General features: G+C 47.3%; 1 protein-coding gene across 8 annotated transcripts in view; it reads right to left on the reverse strand.

Annotated features, from left to right (window-relative positions):
- The window catches only part of Spata13 (spermatogenesis associated 13), a 122833-nt gene that overhangs the window by 26252 nt on the left and 80060 nt on the right, over window positions 1-16521 (reverse strand). Inside the window, exon 1 of one of the 8 annotated variants that reach the window (XM_076930909.1) lies at window positions 4350-4601. The exons of the other annotated variants lie outside the window; for them this stretch is intronic. Within the exon in view, the coding sequence (XP_076787024.1) occupies window positions 4350-4404 (55 nt within the window). The 5' untranslated portion in view covers window positions 4405-4601. Of the gene's footprint in view, window positions 1-4349; window positions 4602-16521 lie in introns of those variants that run through there. 8 annotated transcript variants of the gene reach the window in all.

Raw genomic sequence — 16521 nt, forward strand, 5'->3', positions numbered from 1 at the left:
TTCTCTGGGGCACCATCTGCATGTTCAATTGTCCTGTCCCTTTCATAATGGCCTCTAGAAGTTTGTTCTGAAAGACATCTTCTAACTTCCATGTTTGTTATTTTGTTGGCTGAAGGAACAACCTTCCATCAGACATCTGAGAAACTCTAGCCAGACAGGACCCCAGGAACCGGTGCAGAGGGCTGCATGCTACCTATGAAGAATGGGCCAATGCCTAGGACTGTTAGGAACACAATCAGAAACACAGTGAAGGGCATTCCACTCCTTGTGAAGTCAGCAGACCATCCTCTCAGACCTCAGACTTGACAGTTTTGATGGAGCATCTGATTCTGAAGGTGAGTTTTGACAGCAAGAAATGCTCACACAGCATCAGTACTGGAGGCATGCTTTGTACTCCCTTCCTGGCTATTCTTTGGGAAACAAGTGTTGTGTCCCCCCACCCCCACTCCCCCAACTCCCACGCCTGATGTGGCTTTCTTCTCCAAACAAACAAGTCTCTTTCTTGCTGGCTTATTGTGGCAAAGTGTCAGGGTTTAAAAGCAGTGAACTGCAGAGTCCCAGTGAGGCCACCTTGGGAAAGCCATGATCTCTGAGCCCTTTGCTTTCTCTTGTGTAACTGAGAAAAACACCCCTGAGCCGCACTGTCTGAGGCGGATGTGGAGCAAGGTGAGAAGGACCCAGCCTTTCAGCTAGTGTAGGGCTGGGTCTGGAGGTGGCACAGCTGGGAAGGGAAGGGCTGTCACCCACTGACTTGCTAATGCACAGTGCCCTTTCCCAGTCAGGCAGCTCCGGGTGGGGATTTCCCCAAGGCTTTGTTTAGGGGAAATTCCCGTGCTTAGAGTAGTCTGTTAAAGACAGACATTTCAGAAAACCTCCCATAGCTCACTACACTTCCTCCAGGCTGAGATAAGCTATTCCAGCTTCCCCTCTTCAAAAGCGGAAATGACCTCGAGGGCCGGCAGCTGTGGTTACAGCTGAGGGTGGGCCCAGCCCCTCAGCCCAGAGGGCCAGCCTCAGGCTACCTCCTTACCCACAGAGAGAACCAGCAATGCCCACACAGCTGCAGGCATACCTTATCCACTCTTCTTCAGGGGTCCCCCAACACCCAAGGACATGGCTCCCTGCCTCATTGGAGAAGGCTTAGAAAAGTGAAAATCCCACCTTATTCTCTAGCCTTTGAGCCAGGACTGAGGTGAGAGCTGTTTCTAAAAGCCTCTCAGGTGGCTTTGGTGTCAGACAAAATTGAGGCAGTGGGCCTTCAGGTTAACCTCACAGGGCAGCACACTCATGGACCTGCTCTACAATGTGTGTCTGTGGCCTAACCCCACACCCACCCCACCTCCCTGCACACCACTCCACACCACACCACACCACACCACACCACACCACACCACACCACACCACTCCACACCACTCCACACCACACCACACCACACCACACCACTCCACACCACACCACACCACACCACACCACACCACACCACACCACACCACACCACACCACACCACACACCACAGGTTGTATGTACAGCAATGGAAGGCTCTGCTGCTGAGGACTGCTCCCGGTTCCTGTTCTGAAGGGAGAAATTGTTTTTGTTCCTTCCCTCCCCAAGAGCTCAGAGTTCTGAATCATTCTTAAAGGCCAACTGTCTCTTTTTAGCAGAGGGGTCCCCGATTTCCTAGCTATCTCTTATCTATGTTTTGATCCCCTACAATAACCATCTCTGACCCGTGCTAGAAGCATAGGCTTAATCTCTTTTAAAATTCCTCCCCATGTACATGGCTGGTTTATTATCCAAAACCATTATTATTGTTACTCTATTTCTGTTAGTTATGTCCACAACTATGTTCCACAGACCTTAAGGACAGGGACTCATTTGTGAGCCACTGTGTGCTGCAGACTGAACTAAGTAAAGCACGAGACATCTTTCACAGTTGAATATAAACTATAACTATCATGTCCTGCTGCCTTGAAATCCATTCTTCAAAAAATAGTTATCTTTGCATCTATGGAGCATACAAGCCAACAGTAAGACTCAGACTCTAGAAATAACCACCCTTGTTGATTATCCTCTATAAGGTCTAGGTTCTTTTAAAAAGCAGTTCTCTACATTCAACTATCACGAGCACTCGACATTTGCCTGGCTGTCCAGAGCTGACAGGAGGGAGACGCATCACAACTGAACCTAACCATTCCAAACTCCTACAAGTGGGTTCACTTTTCTACAGACGGCTTGGTAAGTCTTCAGTTTCATCAAAGCTACCAATGAATATTCCTCTCCCCCCACTCCCGCCCCCCAGCCCCAGTGTAATCAGCTTGCCTGGAGTTCTGCCATCCACACTCTGGATCACTGTGCTCATTTGTAAACTGACCAGACAGGATGAGTTGGGGTGGGAAGCCTGGGCAGCTGGCACCCCTAGGCCAGCAGCCAGGAGGAACTTGGCCTCTCTATGCCCTGTAACAAGTCCCAGGTTTACCTATGGCCTGTCCTGTGGCATGTCCTGGAGTGTCTGTAGTCTGTAGTGTCTGAGATGTTCCACTATTGTACATCCCTGGTTTTGGTGGCGGCTGGCCACATCCATCCTTGCTGACAGACACCTGCAAGGCTACGTCCCTCCTGCGTCCCCTTTACCACTGACCAGCTCCTCCTGCCATCCTGCTGGCTGGAGGAATCTCTCAGGGAAGGCGGGTTGCTCAGGTGTACTCCTCATGGAATTCAACACTAACGACTGTCCTGAATTATCATCAGCTCCACTCATGTATCTAGGAGAAGAAAGTGGCAACCACAGACAACCTCCCTGCCAGCTGGTGTCAACTAGTTGCTGTGGTGTCCCCATGCCTTATAAGCCCTCAGGAGGGTTAGACAAGAGGATCCTGAATTCAGGACCATACTGACTGGACTACGAGATCCCATCTTAAAAGACAAAAAAAAAAAGCCCTGGAAATTAAAAAACGGGGGTCACATCTACTGCTCCCAAATGGCAGAAGCATCCAGCAGCTGACCCTGAGGTTCATTTCCTTTTCCTGTCCTCTCAGAATACCCTGTGCAGGAACCGGTCAAAGGGGCTTCAGTTATTTGGATAATTATTATTACGAGGCATCACACCACTTGACACGATTTTATTTGTGCACTTTATGTGCACAGAATGTCAAGACTCCGAGACAGTTCTGGGGAGCTCATGGCTCGTGTGAAGTCACAGGAGAAGGTAGTAAAACAGGCTGGGTGGAGATCGGCCCCTTCATAGTAGTGGCACAGCAGAGGAGTACTAACAGCTAGGCTGGTCACAGAGGCTGAGTACCGATCCTTTCATTCCCCAAAGGACAAGCCTTCATGAAAGGCCCTGGAGTACTACACACCTCCAGTAACACGGGGAGAGGAGAGAGCATTCTTCTTAACAGGCACCCCAAGGTGAAGGAAGCTGCAGGAGGATAGGACCATCATCCCATCATCCCTTAGTCTCCCCAACCCAATCTCCTGGCTTTCCTCTGCTGTGCCACGTCTGATGGCGCTGTGACTGAGCCTGTCACTCACACTAATCTTACTGGATAGTCTGCTAGAGACAGAAGCCATATCCACATCCCTGTCCTGTCTCAGCTGGCAAGGAAAGCTATCCAAACAAGGAAGAAAGCAGCCGCGACAAACAGCCTGGCTGGCCTTCCTTCAAGCTGTCAGCTACAATTCCCATTCATCCCCAGCACAGGGTCTGGCATCTATTTAAGGTAAGACCAAAGACAAGATCTGTTTTTAGAGCATCTGCAGTAGGGGAGACTTCTTCCTGTGAAGTTCCCTCCCCCTCTTATTTCCTTAGGAGTGCATGGATTAGAGTTTGTAACTTCCTAGAATAACAGTTCTTGCACATTTAGAGTCTGGTCCGGTTACTGATGAAAGAAACATCAGTAAGATGAATGTAATGCACAAACTGAACTCGGCCAAATTACTTTCAAAACAGTAAACATTTCAAACCAATTCTCAGCTTTAGCCCTTCCCCCTCCCCCTAGCGCAGGAGGGAGCGCTTGCATATCTCTACCCGCGAGCACACAGGTATCGCCTTTTAAAAGAAAGGGATTTCATCAAACATAAACAGCCTATTACAATCACAGTGGCAAACACCCGCTCCCACTGCTCACAAGAGGCGGTCCACACCTGCTCCCTACCATTTATTCTGACTTCCCTGCCATACCCAAGATCAATTTCTCTGATGGACTCTCTAGTGGGAGAAATGAGAGTCTCCCTTTTCCTTCCAGGTACACTCTCACCAGATTAGAGAGGAGGGGGGAGCAGAGGGAGAGGAAGAATGCGGAAAGAGCATAGTCAGCAAGGCTGCCCACAGGAGAGTCGTACACATACCCAAGTGAAGGCTTTCCAGACTCCAAAATCTCGCTATTTCCCCTTTAGCTACCATCCTTCTGTTTAAACACAGCAGGTAGAGGGTGTGACCAAGGAAGCCGGTCCTCAGCTCATCCTGGAGGGTGGCCGCCAGGCAGCTCTGGCTGGCAGCTGCGGGAACTCTTGCCTGTTGTGTGCTCTCTTGGCCAGAGCTGCCCAGAAACTAACAGCCTGCTGCCCGTGACTCAGGCTTAGTCGCTCCAGCGACATCGCCACGCGCTGACTTTTGGGAGGAAATTCTAAGCGAACACAAATCCACAGAGCGGCTCAGCACCGGTGATGGAAAAGGGCTGCTTTTAACTCCAACCCACCCCCCCCCCCAGGGCTACTGGAGCCCTGCACAGCACTTTCCCAAAGCCGTTTGTTTCAGAGAGAAAAGCACGGAGGTCGCTGGGTTTGAAAATGGAGTTAGGATTTCACAGCACGGAATGCCAAAAATTTGAGTTATGACGCTACATAACACTAACTATAATTTATGGAATCACTAAAGAAGGGACTTTTGTTTAAAAAAAAATGCAAAGCGATGAAGACAGACACATAGTAAGTATGTGTATGCTTTATGAAAGTAATACTTGTATCCACTACTAGGTAAAATACGGGCTTTGTTTTAAAGCAGTTCCATTAAATAATGGTGAGTTATTTTTAATTCCTCCATGCTTTTCTGTATTTCCCAAATAAGCAATTAGCAGGTGATTCTTTTACATTTCGACACAGCCAGCCGTCAACAGTGTGCTTTCTTCATTTCTTCTAGACAGGAAGCCACTGTCTTTTAAACCTTATGAACAACAAATTAAGATGCACAAAACCACTGGTCATGTGACCATCCTCAACATAAGGGTTAAAAAACTGATAAAGGTAGCTGGTAAAATGCAGTGGCAATTGTAAGCTCATGTTTCAAAACCTCAGGGAGCCAACTCACTGGGGCTTTCTTCATAAGACTAGAGCCAGTTCCTACCTGGCTGCTGCTTCCTCACACACCGAGGAGGGGAAGCTGGGCACTCAGGACCCTTCCCTGGTTGTCTGAAAGATTTGACCCAGTGTCGGGAGCACCTGGGCCACCTCCCTGGTTACTGAAAAAGGTTAGCTGTCTTGGGCCACTGCAGCTTGTAAATACCTGGGGGACCCTAGAAACATCCAGGTCCCTGGGGAGTCACAGCATCAAGCTAGATCAGGCGGTGCATGTCTATGAACCCTGTACTCTGGAGAACAGTAAGTCCAAAGCATTTGTGGTAGTGAGATCTTGCCTCAAAATAAATCAATCCAACAGTTTCAAAGCTTAAGGTACAGCTCAGTGCTCAGTGGGGCTTACCAATATGTTAAGGCTGGGGGTTTAATCACCAGCAACACACACACACACACACACACACACACACACACACACACACACACGGTGGGGGCAAGGGGCGGAGTCGTGGCTCACACCTGTACTTAGCAGGCTGAGGCAAGAAGATCAAGAGTTCAGGGTCTTTAATCTCAGCACTTGGGAGGCAGAGGCAGGCGGATTTCTGAGTTTGAGGCCAGCCTGGTCTACAGAGTGAGCTCCAGGACAGCCAGGGCTACACAGAGAAACCCTGTCTCAATGCCCCCCCCCCCAAAAAAAAAAGAGTTCAGGGTCATCTTCAAACACATAGTGATTTGGACACCAGCCTGGACTTGTCGGGCCTAACACAAGGTCTAATCTCCATTCTACCTTCACTCTTCAGTCACTTACACAGGAGGGCTGTGATGAACAGGCCCTAGAGAGATTTACATACTAATAAGATACCTGAAGGCCAGAGGGTGGAGCCAATTAAGCATTCCTCCCCAGCCCCCCCCTTCCCCTCCCTATTTAACTCAGGTCTGCCCTGGGTTTTGTGGGGTATGCATCCAGATCCATCCACCATCCACCATGTCAATAAACCGGTTTTGGAAACCCAAGGACTTCCTTGTGTGTTGGGGCTGTGCCACTGTGAGGAACCGTGGGGAGGCCTTTAGTTAATGAGCAGCCGGGCCCAACTTCCAGCTGGAGGAACCCAGAGCGTTTCCAGCCGACTACCCACAGCATGGCTGGAGGAACCCTGGGTTCCCCAGCCATATTTTTTCCTACATGGACTGATAGAAACCCTGCCTCAAAAATAAATCAATAGGGCTGGAGAAATGGCTCAGCAGTTAAGAGCACACTGGCTGCTCTCCCAAAAGGACCTGGGTTCAATTCCCAGCATCATATGGCAGCTCACAACTGTGTACAATTCCAGTTCCAGGGAATCTTACACCCCCACACAGACAAACATGCAGGCATAACACCAATGTACATAAAATAAATAATAAATTGTTAAAACCAAACAAACATCAACAGAATTCTACATTGTGCAGGCTCTGGTCACGTCACATTTCATCATACAAGCAGGAGAGCCGTCATCTGCTGCTAGCAGGTTAACACAGAAACTCCTGGCCTCCAAAACAACTGGAAATAAATTTCATTTAATTAAAAACCAGACAAGGGGCTTGAGACATGGTTCAGCGGTCCAGAGAACTGGTTGCTTTCCCTGGCAACCAGGTATAATTCCCAGCAACCACATGGTGGCTCACATTCATCTGTAACTCCAGGACCAAGGATTTGATGTCCTCTAAGGGCATTCTTGGATAACACGGGCACATGTGGCCAACATGCATGTGTGCAGGCAACATACCCATACACATGAAAACACAGCAACATAAACATAAAGGGGAAACAGACATAAACCAAGTCAGTTTCAAATCTTTCCTCAGAAGATGATGTAAGACTGGAAGGAGCATGGCTCAGTGATGGAGAACTTACTCAGCACTGTGAGGCCTGGGGTTTGGGAACAAGTTTCAGACCAACCAATGAGGGACCCTGTCTCAGAAATAAGGGGAAGAGAGTTTGAGGAAAATATTTAGTGTTGGTATCTGGCCTCCACACATGCATGCACACTTGCTCAGGTGTGTGCACACCTACACACTCAGAGGGGGGAAAAGTATCATAGAACAAACTGGTTTGATTTTAGGGCTTTTATACAATGTTTGAGGATTACAGGCTACATTTGCCAGTGCAAAAAAACCCCAAAACCAACCAACCAACCAACCAACCAAAAAAAAAACTTCAAGCAGGGTGAAAATAAAAGTCTTGTCCTTCCAAAGAAACTTGTTCCTTAGATATCTACTATAGCAGGCAACACAGAGAACACCAAGTCAAGAAATAATTCACAGACACGGATTCACAAATCACATATTGATAGCAAATACTTAGAAATAAACTAGGAGAAAGTAAGTCAGGCCTGGGGGCACAGGCCTTGTGGTTTGAGTGTGAAATATCACTCAGAGACTCATTTGAACACTTGGGTCACTAGTTGGTGGTGCTATTTGTGGAGGTTTGGTAGGTGCCATCCTGCTGATGGCAATGTGTCACTCGGGTGGGCTTTCAGAGTATACAGTCTCACCTATTTCCAGTTTGCTCTCTCTGCTTTGTTTTTGAAGACATGGTATCTCAGCCTCCTATTCCTACTGATCTGCCTTGTACTTGTGGCTGTCTCTCCACAATGACTGGACTCTTATCTCTCTGGTATCATAAGCCAAAATAAACTCTTCCTTTAAGTTGCCTTGTTCATGTAACTGGAGTCAGAAAGACGGCTGTTGCGATGAAGCGAGCCATGTAATTTTCTAGAAGATTTTGAACTAAGAAAGGTGGTTGGATCTTGTGAGCAATGCCAGCAGGCTGTCCGGCAGGAACCTGGAAGACGGCCGTGCTGAGAGCAATGTGGATGGCAGTTCAAGATGGTTCAGAGGGGAAAATACTAATAACTGGACTAGAAGCTATTCATACGATATTTGCCAAAGATTCTGGCTAACTTTGGCCTGTGACCTGAGAACTTTCCTGGGGCTAAGTTAAAAAGTAACGGACTAATTTCTCTGGTGAAGGACATGTCAAGACTTTAATACTGACGTTGTGGTATGGTTATTTTTTTTATAATGCTTATGGAGGTTTACAATGAAAAAAGAGCATGTAGGGGCTAAAAGAACACACCATCTACAGTTTGGAGAGACACTTCCGAAGCATAAGGATGAAATTTTACAGAGATTAACACCATGAAGAAGAAGCCTAAGGCTCCTCACTGGAAAGAGGAAAAGATGCCCTCAAGCAAGACTCCACCCCACTAAATTTCCAAACTGAAAGAGAGCCTAAGACAAAGTCACTGCTAATGAGGTTCAAGTGGGGCAGGGTCCATTCGAAGTGGGGGCCAAACTTGGCAGTGTTGTCCACATGGTGTTGGCTTTAGAGGCATGAAGGGTTTGAGAGTGAAGGCCATCGAGTCTTCCTCCTCGGTGTCAGAGAGCCTCGGAAGACAGGCCTCTGCATGAAGGCCCAGAGGGTGGGAAGCTGAGAGAAGCTATAGTGTGAAGCTGTAGAAATGAAGCCCGGTTTGCAGTGGAGACTCCAGATGTTGAAGATGCCAGAGTCGTGAGACATCTGCGGGGGAGAGCTGCACACAGGGGGTGAAACCAGCCAGCGAGGGGGGGAGAGAAAAGGGGGGAGAGGGAGAGATGCAGAGACATGGAGACAGATTGTAGGTAGCAGAGCTGGAGGGGCATAGACATCTAAAGCACTGACATTGGTCATGGAGCTACAGAGTTTGGTATTTATTTTTCTGGATTTCAGTCTTGCTATGGTCCAGTGTTTGCCCACGATGTCCCCGTTCCTCACTTTTGGAAGGGTAATATGTATTCTGTGGCATTCATTATATGTCGAAGTATGTAATTTCCTTTTTGATCTTACTGGAGGGTATATTTATGAGATGGCTTCAGTCTCAAAGGAGACTTTGGACTTTTAAAAAGCACTAAGATTGTGAAAGACAGTGAGGGATCTTGAAGCTGGACTGAAACCACATTGCATTATATGATCATAGGGGTGAGGGAGTGGAACATAGTGGTTAAAATAAGAAATGTCTCCCATGGGCTCAGGCATTTAAATAGCAGCCCAAATTTATTCAAAATAAATAAATGAAAGTAAAATTGTAGAAAAGATGCTGGCTTAAAGTAGCTCTCACCTATAATTCCAGCACTAGAGAAGTCTGAGGCAGTTATAGGTGAAGGATACACTTCACCTCTTTATCTTTTTAGTATCTCTCCTGTTATTTAAAACCCTATCCCTACATGATCTGGATTGAGTGCCAGCATTACTCCTGACTTCTTCAGTGGGACAGCTGAGCTGGGTAAAGTCCCTGAGCACAGACATTCAGGCCTCAAGTTCCCTCTAAGATCAATCTGGTGTGTGTGTGTGTGTGTGTGTGTGTGTGTGTGTGTGTGTGTGTGTGTACTTCCTAGGGTGTTTAACATTCTCTCTTCTTTAAAAGTTGCTTTCTGAAACTTGGAAATTGAACACATGATCTGAGAAGGTTCTCCTTTCTGATTCTACTTTGCAACGACTGGCACAAACACTAGACGTCAAACAGACTGTTTTAACTGCTAGAAGATGAAAAGCTATGGATGAGTTTGCTGCAAAGTGTTCAATTCTGGGATGGATATCGGGGTGCATATTTATAATCCCAGCACTGGAGAGGCTGATGCAGAAGGATGGAGAGCCCAGGCCGGTCTGGGTTACACACATAGCAAGACCCTGCACCTTATTACAAAAATAATAAAAAGTTAAATTGTTCATCATGTTTTTCTAAGACAGAGACAGAACACTCTGTTCCTTTTTAAAACCCTTGATTATGGGCAATGATAAGCCACGACATACCAGCTGGGGAGCGGCTACCGGAGTTCATGTAATCTCAGCCTAGAGGCAGCAGGCTTCAGGCAGTTATGGTCTGTTCCTAAGCCTCTCTTTGAAAGGAAGCACAATTTCTAGATTCCTCGGACTCTGAGGAATCCACACTATCTCCCAACTGGGGACAGCATTCTACTATCTGGACTTAGCATCGAGCAAAGCACTAACAGCAAGGACATGCCTACAGATAAGTAAATGGAGTCGTCCTCTTGTACAAGTTAAGTACAGCCAATACCATACGGAATCCCTTGGTATGCAGTATAATCCAGGCAGGGAAAGGGATGACAGGATAGGACAGTGACCTCTACGCCTGACAGAGCTGGGGTCACTGCAGCCTCAACCAACTGTCCTATAGCCCAGTTACTGTCACCCTCTTCAGATGCTAAGCAACTCAGATCAGATTTCACATTTCCTCCCCCTTCCCCACCTGACACAGTTTATATTCTGTAGCCTGGGCTAGCTTTGAATTTTTGGCAGTTCTGTCTTGGTATTCTAACGTCTGAGATTATAGGTGTAAACCACCCTGTCTGGCTAGGACTGAAAACTTTTGAAAAAGCAGCATAAAGGAAGTGCAGGAGCAGGCTGAGCAAAGAGGGGCATGCTGTAACTCCAGCAGGGAGGGTATGGAGGGGCATGCTGTAACCCCAGTAGGGTGGGCATAGAGAGTCATGCTGTAACCCCAGTAGGGTGGAGGTATTGCAGGTTATGCTGTAGCCCAGCAGGGTGGGTATTGCAGGTCATGCTATAGCCCTAGGGCTTAGGAGTTGGAGATAGGAGGGCAACTTTACAGCCATCCTGGGTCAATGAGGCTGGCAAGACGGCTCATTGGTTAATCACCTACCACAGGGCCTCCTCCTGATTTGATCTCTGAGACCCATAAAATAGAAGGAGAGACCCAGATCCCACAAATTCTGCCCTTAGCACCACGTGACTGCTGCAGTGCTCGGTGAATGCCCACTATGTAAGAATGGACTTTAAAAAACAACAAAGAAAGAAACAAAAGCATACACACCCTGAGTAATAATGATATTAGAGACCAAACCAAAAGGATTTCTGGGAGCTGGGGAGTAGAATCCATGCTAGGCAATCATTTTTCAGCTCAGGCTAGTCTCAAATTCACAATCTCTGGCATACTGAGAGAGTCACACACCCCAATGCCTTGCCAAAAGCTACACTTGGAGGAGTCACAAGGGTGTTTCACACTTACTTGAACACGCCCCGAGCACTGGACACAGCCTTTCTTTTTTGCCCTTTGTTCTAATAAAATGCCAAATAGAGTCTCAGGATAATAAATTTTTAGGTGATTCATGGGCAATTACGTGGTTACTCAGGTTTTGGGTCACACGAATCAAAGGAAAAGGTTCAGTAAAGGTTTCCCCTAATAACCTGAGTGTATGTGTTTTAAATTAGCTTGAGCTATATCTGAGTGTCCTACCCAGAGTTCTAAGCCACTCTGTAGATAAGGCAGGCTGTCCAGAATGGGCCACTGGCAGGTGTGGTCAGATAAGCGGCTGAATGGCTCGCTCACTGCTCCTGCCCTGTGAGCTGCTCCTAAGGAATCAGGATACTTACTCACACTGTACCAGGCCAGGGCTCTGCTCTGAGTCAGAGATTAAGTCAGTTCTTCCTTCACAGATGGTTTTAAGACTCTGAGATAAGTAACTTGCCCCTTGCCATAAAGTCTCAGTGAAGGAGTGGATCCTCTTTTGGCTTTTTGACCCAATAGTCTGTCCACCAGAAACTCATTCCAACAGAGGTTAGGTCACAGTGATGCCAGCTGTGCATGCCTCTTCTCCTCCCCAACCGCATTGCTTCATTCTGCTAACTGTACCAAAGAAAACCAAAAACACGTGGCCTGTTTTAAAATGAACTGTCAATACATAAATCCATTACTTCCAAAATACTAGAAGCAGATTTTTGAATATACACACAGACAAAGGCGGGAAATGATCATCCAACAATTTCAAGGTCCCGTAAGACATAAAGGGGCTTGAGTCCTAAGACCTACGAGCTAGTGGAGAGACCAGCTCTTGCTTAGTATCCTCTGACCACCACTTGAATGCTGTGGCCCATGCACATGAAATAAAGAAATGTAATAAAAATAATTCCAAAGACTTGTACTAAATTTCACTTTGGGTTTTAGAAGGTCTTGCTCTGTAGCCCAAGCTGACCTTAAACTCCTGATCCTTCTGCCTCAGCCTCCTGAGTGCCTGGATTATATGTGTATCACCAGTGCTACAGAACTTTTGTAGGAAGGAGGGGATATAACACAGCAGAAAGAGTTCTGCCTAGCATGGCCAGGACTCAGTATTTGATCCCCAGCAACACACACACACACACACACACACACACACACACAGACACACACACACACCTTTGCAAAGAAATATGCTTCTATACCCTCTCAATTTATTTAACTGAGAAATCAAATAAAACATGACACAAGGAGCAAGTTCCTATGAATAAATTCCATTCCCCTTTTAGGGGAAGAGGGAGAGCTTTGTTGCTATCCAGAGTATATTATTTTTTAAATTCACACAATTTAACAACAAAAAATATCACATAAACAAAATGAAAACTAGGCGAAAATCCCAAGCGGTCATGTCTGCTAAATGGCCAATCAATATATAAACATCTTATAGAAATACAGACCAGGGAGATGATGTCTCAGGGTGTCAGGAGATTACATCATAATCCTAAATCAAGGAATGCCCCCACTATGTTGTGGTGCTGAGGATGGAACCTTGGACTGTGGGCATCCTGGGTCAGCTCACTTCAGCAGAGCTACAGCCTCCTTAGAGACCAAACTTCCTGACATGCTCATGTTGTTACTTGCACCAAAACCATTTAGCAATGTGCGTGTTAATGAGCTCTCAGATGCTCTCCCACAGGGCTAGAATTTTTTTAATCACTACAAATGGATCCTTGGCACTCACAGGATCTTTCCAGTAGAAGATGAGGAGAGTATCACATGGGTTCAGCAAATATATATCAATTAGTGCAATGGTAACATCCTGACCCCTCCCTGGCTGCAGTGTCCTGCTCTAGTGCAGAACCATAAGGGTCTCAATCTCATTTGCACCAAAGAACTCCAGGCTCCTGGGGATCTACTTACCCCAAGTATTTTCTATCTTCGTGTCTTTTCCTGTCCTCCCCCAACGATCCAGAAAAATCCTTACCTTTAGCCTGGGTCCCTCTCTCCCTCAAGAGAGCCTTGGGATCTGGGGCCTAATAAAGACTGAGCTGAGGGCTCCAGTTCCGCCCACAGGGCTGGGAACCTGCTCTCTGTCACCCTGGCATCATTGTCATCATGGACTGCTCCCTTGCCTACAGCATCCAGGCAATTTGCTAGACTTCCCTCTCGTCTTCACTCCTCCAATACTACTGCTATGTTTCCTACTTTTGAGCTATATGGCAACCTAATTAGGGAACACTTCCCACTCCACAACCTAGCCCAAGGACCGCAGAGGTGCAAATCTGACCACCTCACTCCAGCTCCAACCCCACAGCAGTTCCTGGCTCCCCAGCCCCTCCCTCCTCTGGTAGCTGAATCTCAGGTTTACCTTGGCCTCTAAGCCCCACCCCCTGACAAAGCCTGAGGGCTATTTAAACTCAGATCTTCCCACCAGGAGCAATTTGGGTTGCCTACCCTCCCACCTCCCAGAAGCAGGTTACAGACACTGACCCACACACACTTGCATAAGTGGTTCAGCTGCAAACAGTAAAGGTGCAGCTGTTCACCTTCATCCACAGCGGTGACAAAGGACGAGTTCTTCCTGAGCACAAGCCGGCTTGCCCAATCCACACCATGATGGGTCAGTTATGACCTGAAGTTCCGGTGTCTTAGACAGCAGTGGATCCAGAGACACTGGTGTGGCCGCTCACGTAAGATCCCTTGATTTTCTTCCTCCTCTCATTTTATAGTAGTTCTTTGAGAATCTCACACACCCCCCCTCCAACTCCTCCCAGACCCACCCATCTTCCTAAAAAAAAAAAAAAAAACCTAAACAAAACACTCTGATTTCTCCTCAGGACCATGGGAGCTAATTCCCAGCCCCCTGCTTTTGATTGTGGTTTTTTTTCATGAAAAAAAAAAAAAGTACTACATGGCAAAGAGTCTCATTTATAGTAGGGACAGAGTTTAAAAATCTGTGTGTCTGTCTCTCTCTGTGTGTCTCCCTCTGTCTCTGTGTCTCTGTCTCTCTTTTACACACACACACTGTACATGACAAAGTACCAATGTGGATGGAGGTCAACTGGATGTCACTTCCCACCTTCCACCTTATTCAGTGACAGGCGCTCTTGTTTCCCCTCTGTGGAGGCCAGGGCAGCTGACCCATAAGCTTTCAGGGTCTCTCCTATTCCACTTTCTATCTTCCTATAGGAGCCCTGGGGTTAGAGGTGTATGTGACACAGCCCCCAGATGGGATTCTAGGAGTTTGAAACTCCAGTCCTTGTATTTCTTCAGCCAGCACTTTGCCCACTTAGCCGTCTCCTCATGCTGCCTCCCCAGAATCTTACACTGTCACCGGGATTAGCCTGAAACTCACTTTGTAGCCCAGGTCCATTTGAACTCCTTACAATCGCCTGCCTCAAGTGCTGATGACACGTGCTGAGATTACAGACATATGCCATCATGCCTGGCTTTTACTTGTTTTGTTAATTAATATTTGATTATTCTTTGTTAATGTCATAGATGTATACAATGTATCTTCCCTATATGTGCTTGGGGCAGGGTCTTACATTGCCGAGTATAGTCTCAGACTCTGTAGCCAAGGACATCCTCGAATCCCTGATCTTCCAGTTTCAAGTTCCCACGTGCTGGGTTACAGGTGTGTGTCACCATGCCCCCATTTTTTAAAAAAGAAGTTTCTTTGAACACGGCACATTTAAAGTCTAACTTATAAACAAACAAAACAAAAGAGAAAGGAAGAAAATGTCACTCAAGTGAGACAGATGGAGAAACAAACAAAACTAAAGGCTGGGGCCTAGCCCTGGCCTCTCTCCCAGGCCCCTTGAGTACGGCTTGGTGTTCCTCCACAGCTACAGGACACAGAAGACGGTAGCAAGACAAAATAGAATAAATCAGTCCAACTCTGGAAGTCTCAGAAGAGCCAAGGCACTTCCAGAGATGATACCAGAAAAGCCTTCACGGCAGGTCAGACAGCAGTTCCTAAAAGTTCCAAACTTACCAACTGATGATAAAAAACAACCCGAAACCAGTGCCAGGCACCATGCTGTGCCAGGCAGGTACATCTCTGTCAGTTCCAGGCCAACCAGGGTTGCAACACCCTGCCCAAAAAACACAAACAACCCAAACACTGAGCCAGTACGAAGGTGTTCTTACAACTGATACCCGCTCCTAATTAGGGAAAAGAAAGTAAGTATGTTCATAAATCTTTGTGCTTCTGAGTTAGGTGTACATTTCACTATCAAATGAGAAAGTCTGGGAGTGTCCCTGTGTTTACTCGATTGAATTTTGAAACTACTGGCCCTTAAACACTGGGAAGGACCCGGTACATTTTCTTACTTAGATAAACCAAGTTTTAGTCTGCGAAGGAAATGTTCAGCAGATGATGCAAACAAGGGAGGCACCGGGCAGATGCTTAGCAGCTGCGTGGGGGTGGGGCCAGGTGGGCGGGGGCGGGGCCCAGGGAGAGGCGCGACAGGGAGGCAACAGCAGAAGCCCCAAAGAGAATGCTAGTGTTTTCAGATCCGTCAGTGCCCACTAGTTGGGTGGCTCTCATCTCACAGGGCTTCTAGAAGGCTAAGCCTACGCATCCCTGCTGGATACCCCAAGGTTTCTGCTCCCTGCAGCTTGGGAGGAGCGCCAAGCCAGACTGAAGATGCTGGTCAGAAGCCACGCCCAGAACCACTTCGACCCATCCACAGGGTCCACATAGAATGGTAGCACGGGAGCTCCCCGGATACCTCTTCTGACCATCCTCCTGGCCCTGGCAAACGCTCCTGGCAAGTTTTTCCACACTGGTAATTGTGGGGAAACCGCTGTGTCAACTGTATGAAAAGCAGCACGTTTCTCTGTGGTAGAAGGCACTGCCATTTTTTCTTTTAGGGCAGAACATTTCTTTAAAAACGGTCCCCAAAGGCTGGAGAGTCGCCTAAGTAAGGTTAGCCAGCGGAACCCCAAAGGGAATGCTAGTGTTTTCAGATCCTGTAAGTGCCCACCGGTTAGGTTAGGTGACTTTCATCCCTTGGGCCCGCACACTGTACTGGTCATGCCAAGGACCCGATCTGATGCTCAGCAACTGTGTCCCAAGGCTCAGAACTGCTTCTCCAGAACTCTAGTTTTAAGAGGCCACAATGCCTTTGGCCTCTTAGGGTACCTGCGATCATGTGCATATACACACA

This window comes from Arvicanthis niloticus, chromosome 3 (genome assembly GCF_011762505.2).
Source record: "Arvicanthis niloticus isolate mArvNil1 chromosome 3, mArvNil1.pat.X, whole genome shotgun sequence".
Classification (NCBI taxonomy): domain Eukaryota; kingdom Metazoa; phylum Chordata; class Mammalia; order Rodentia; family Muridae; genus Arvicanthis; species Arvicanthis niloticus.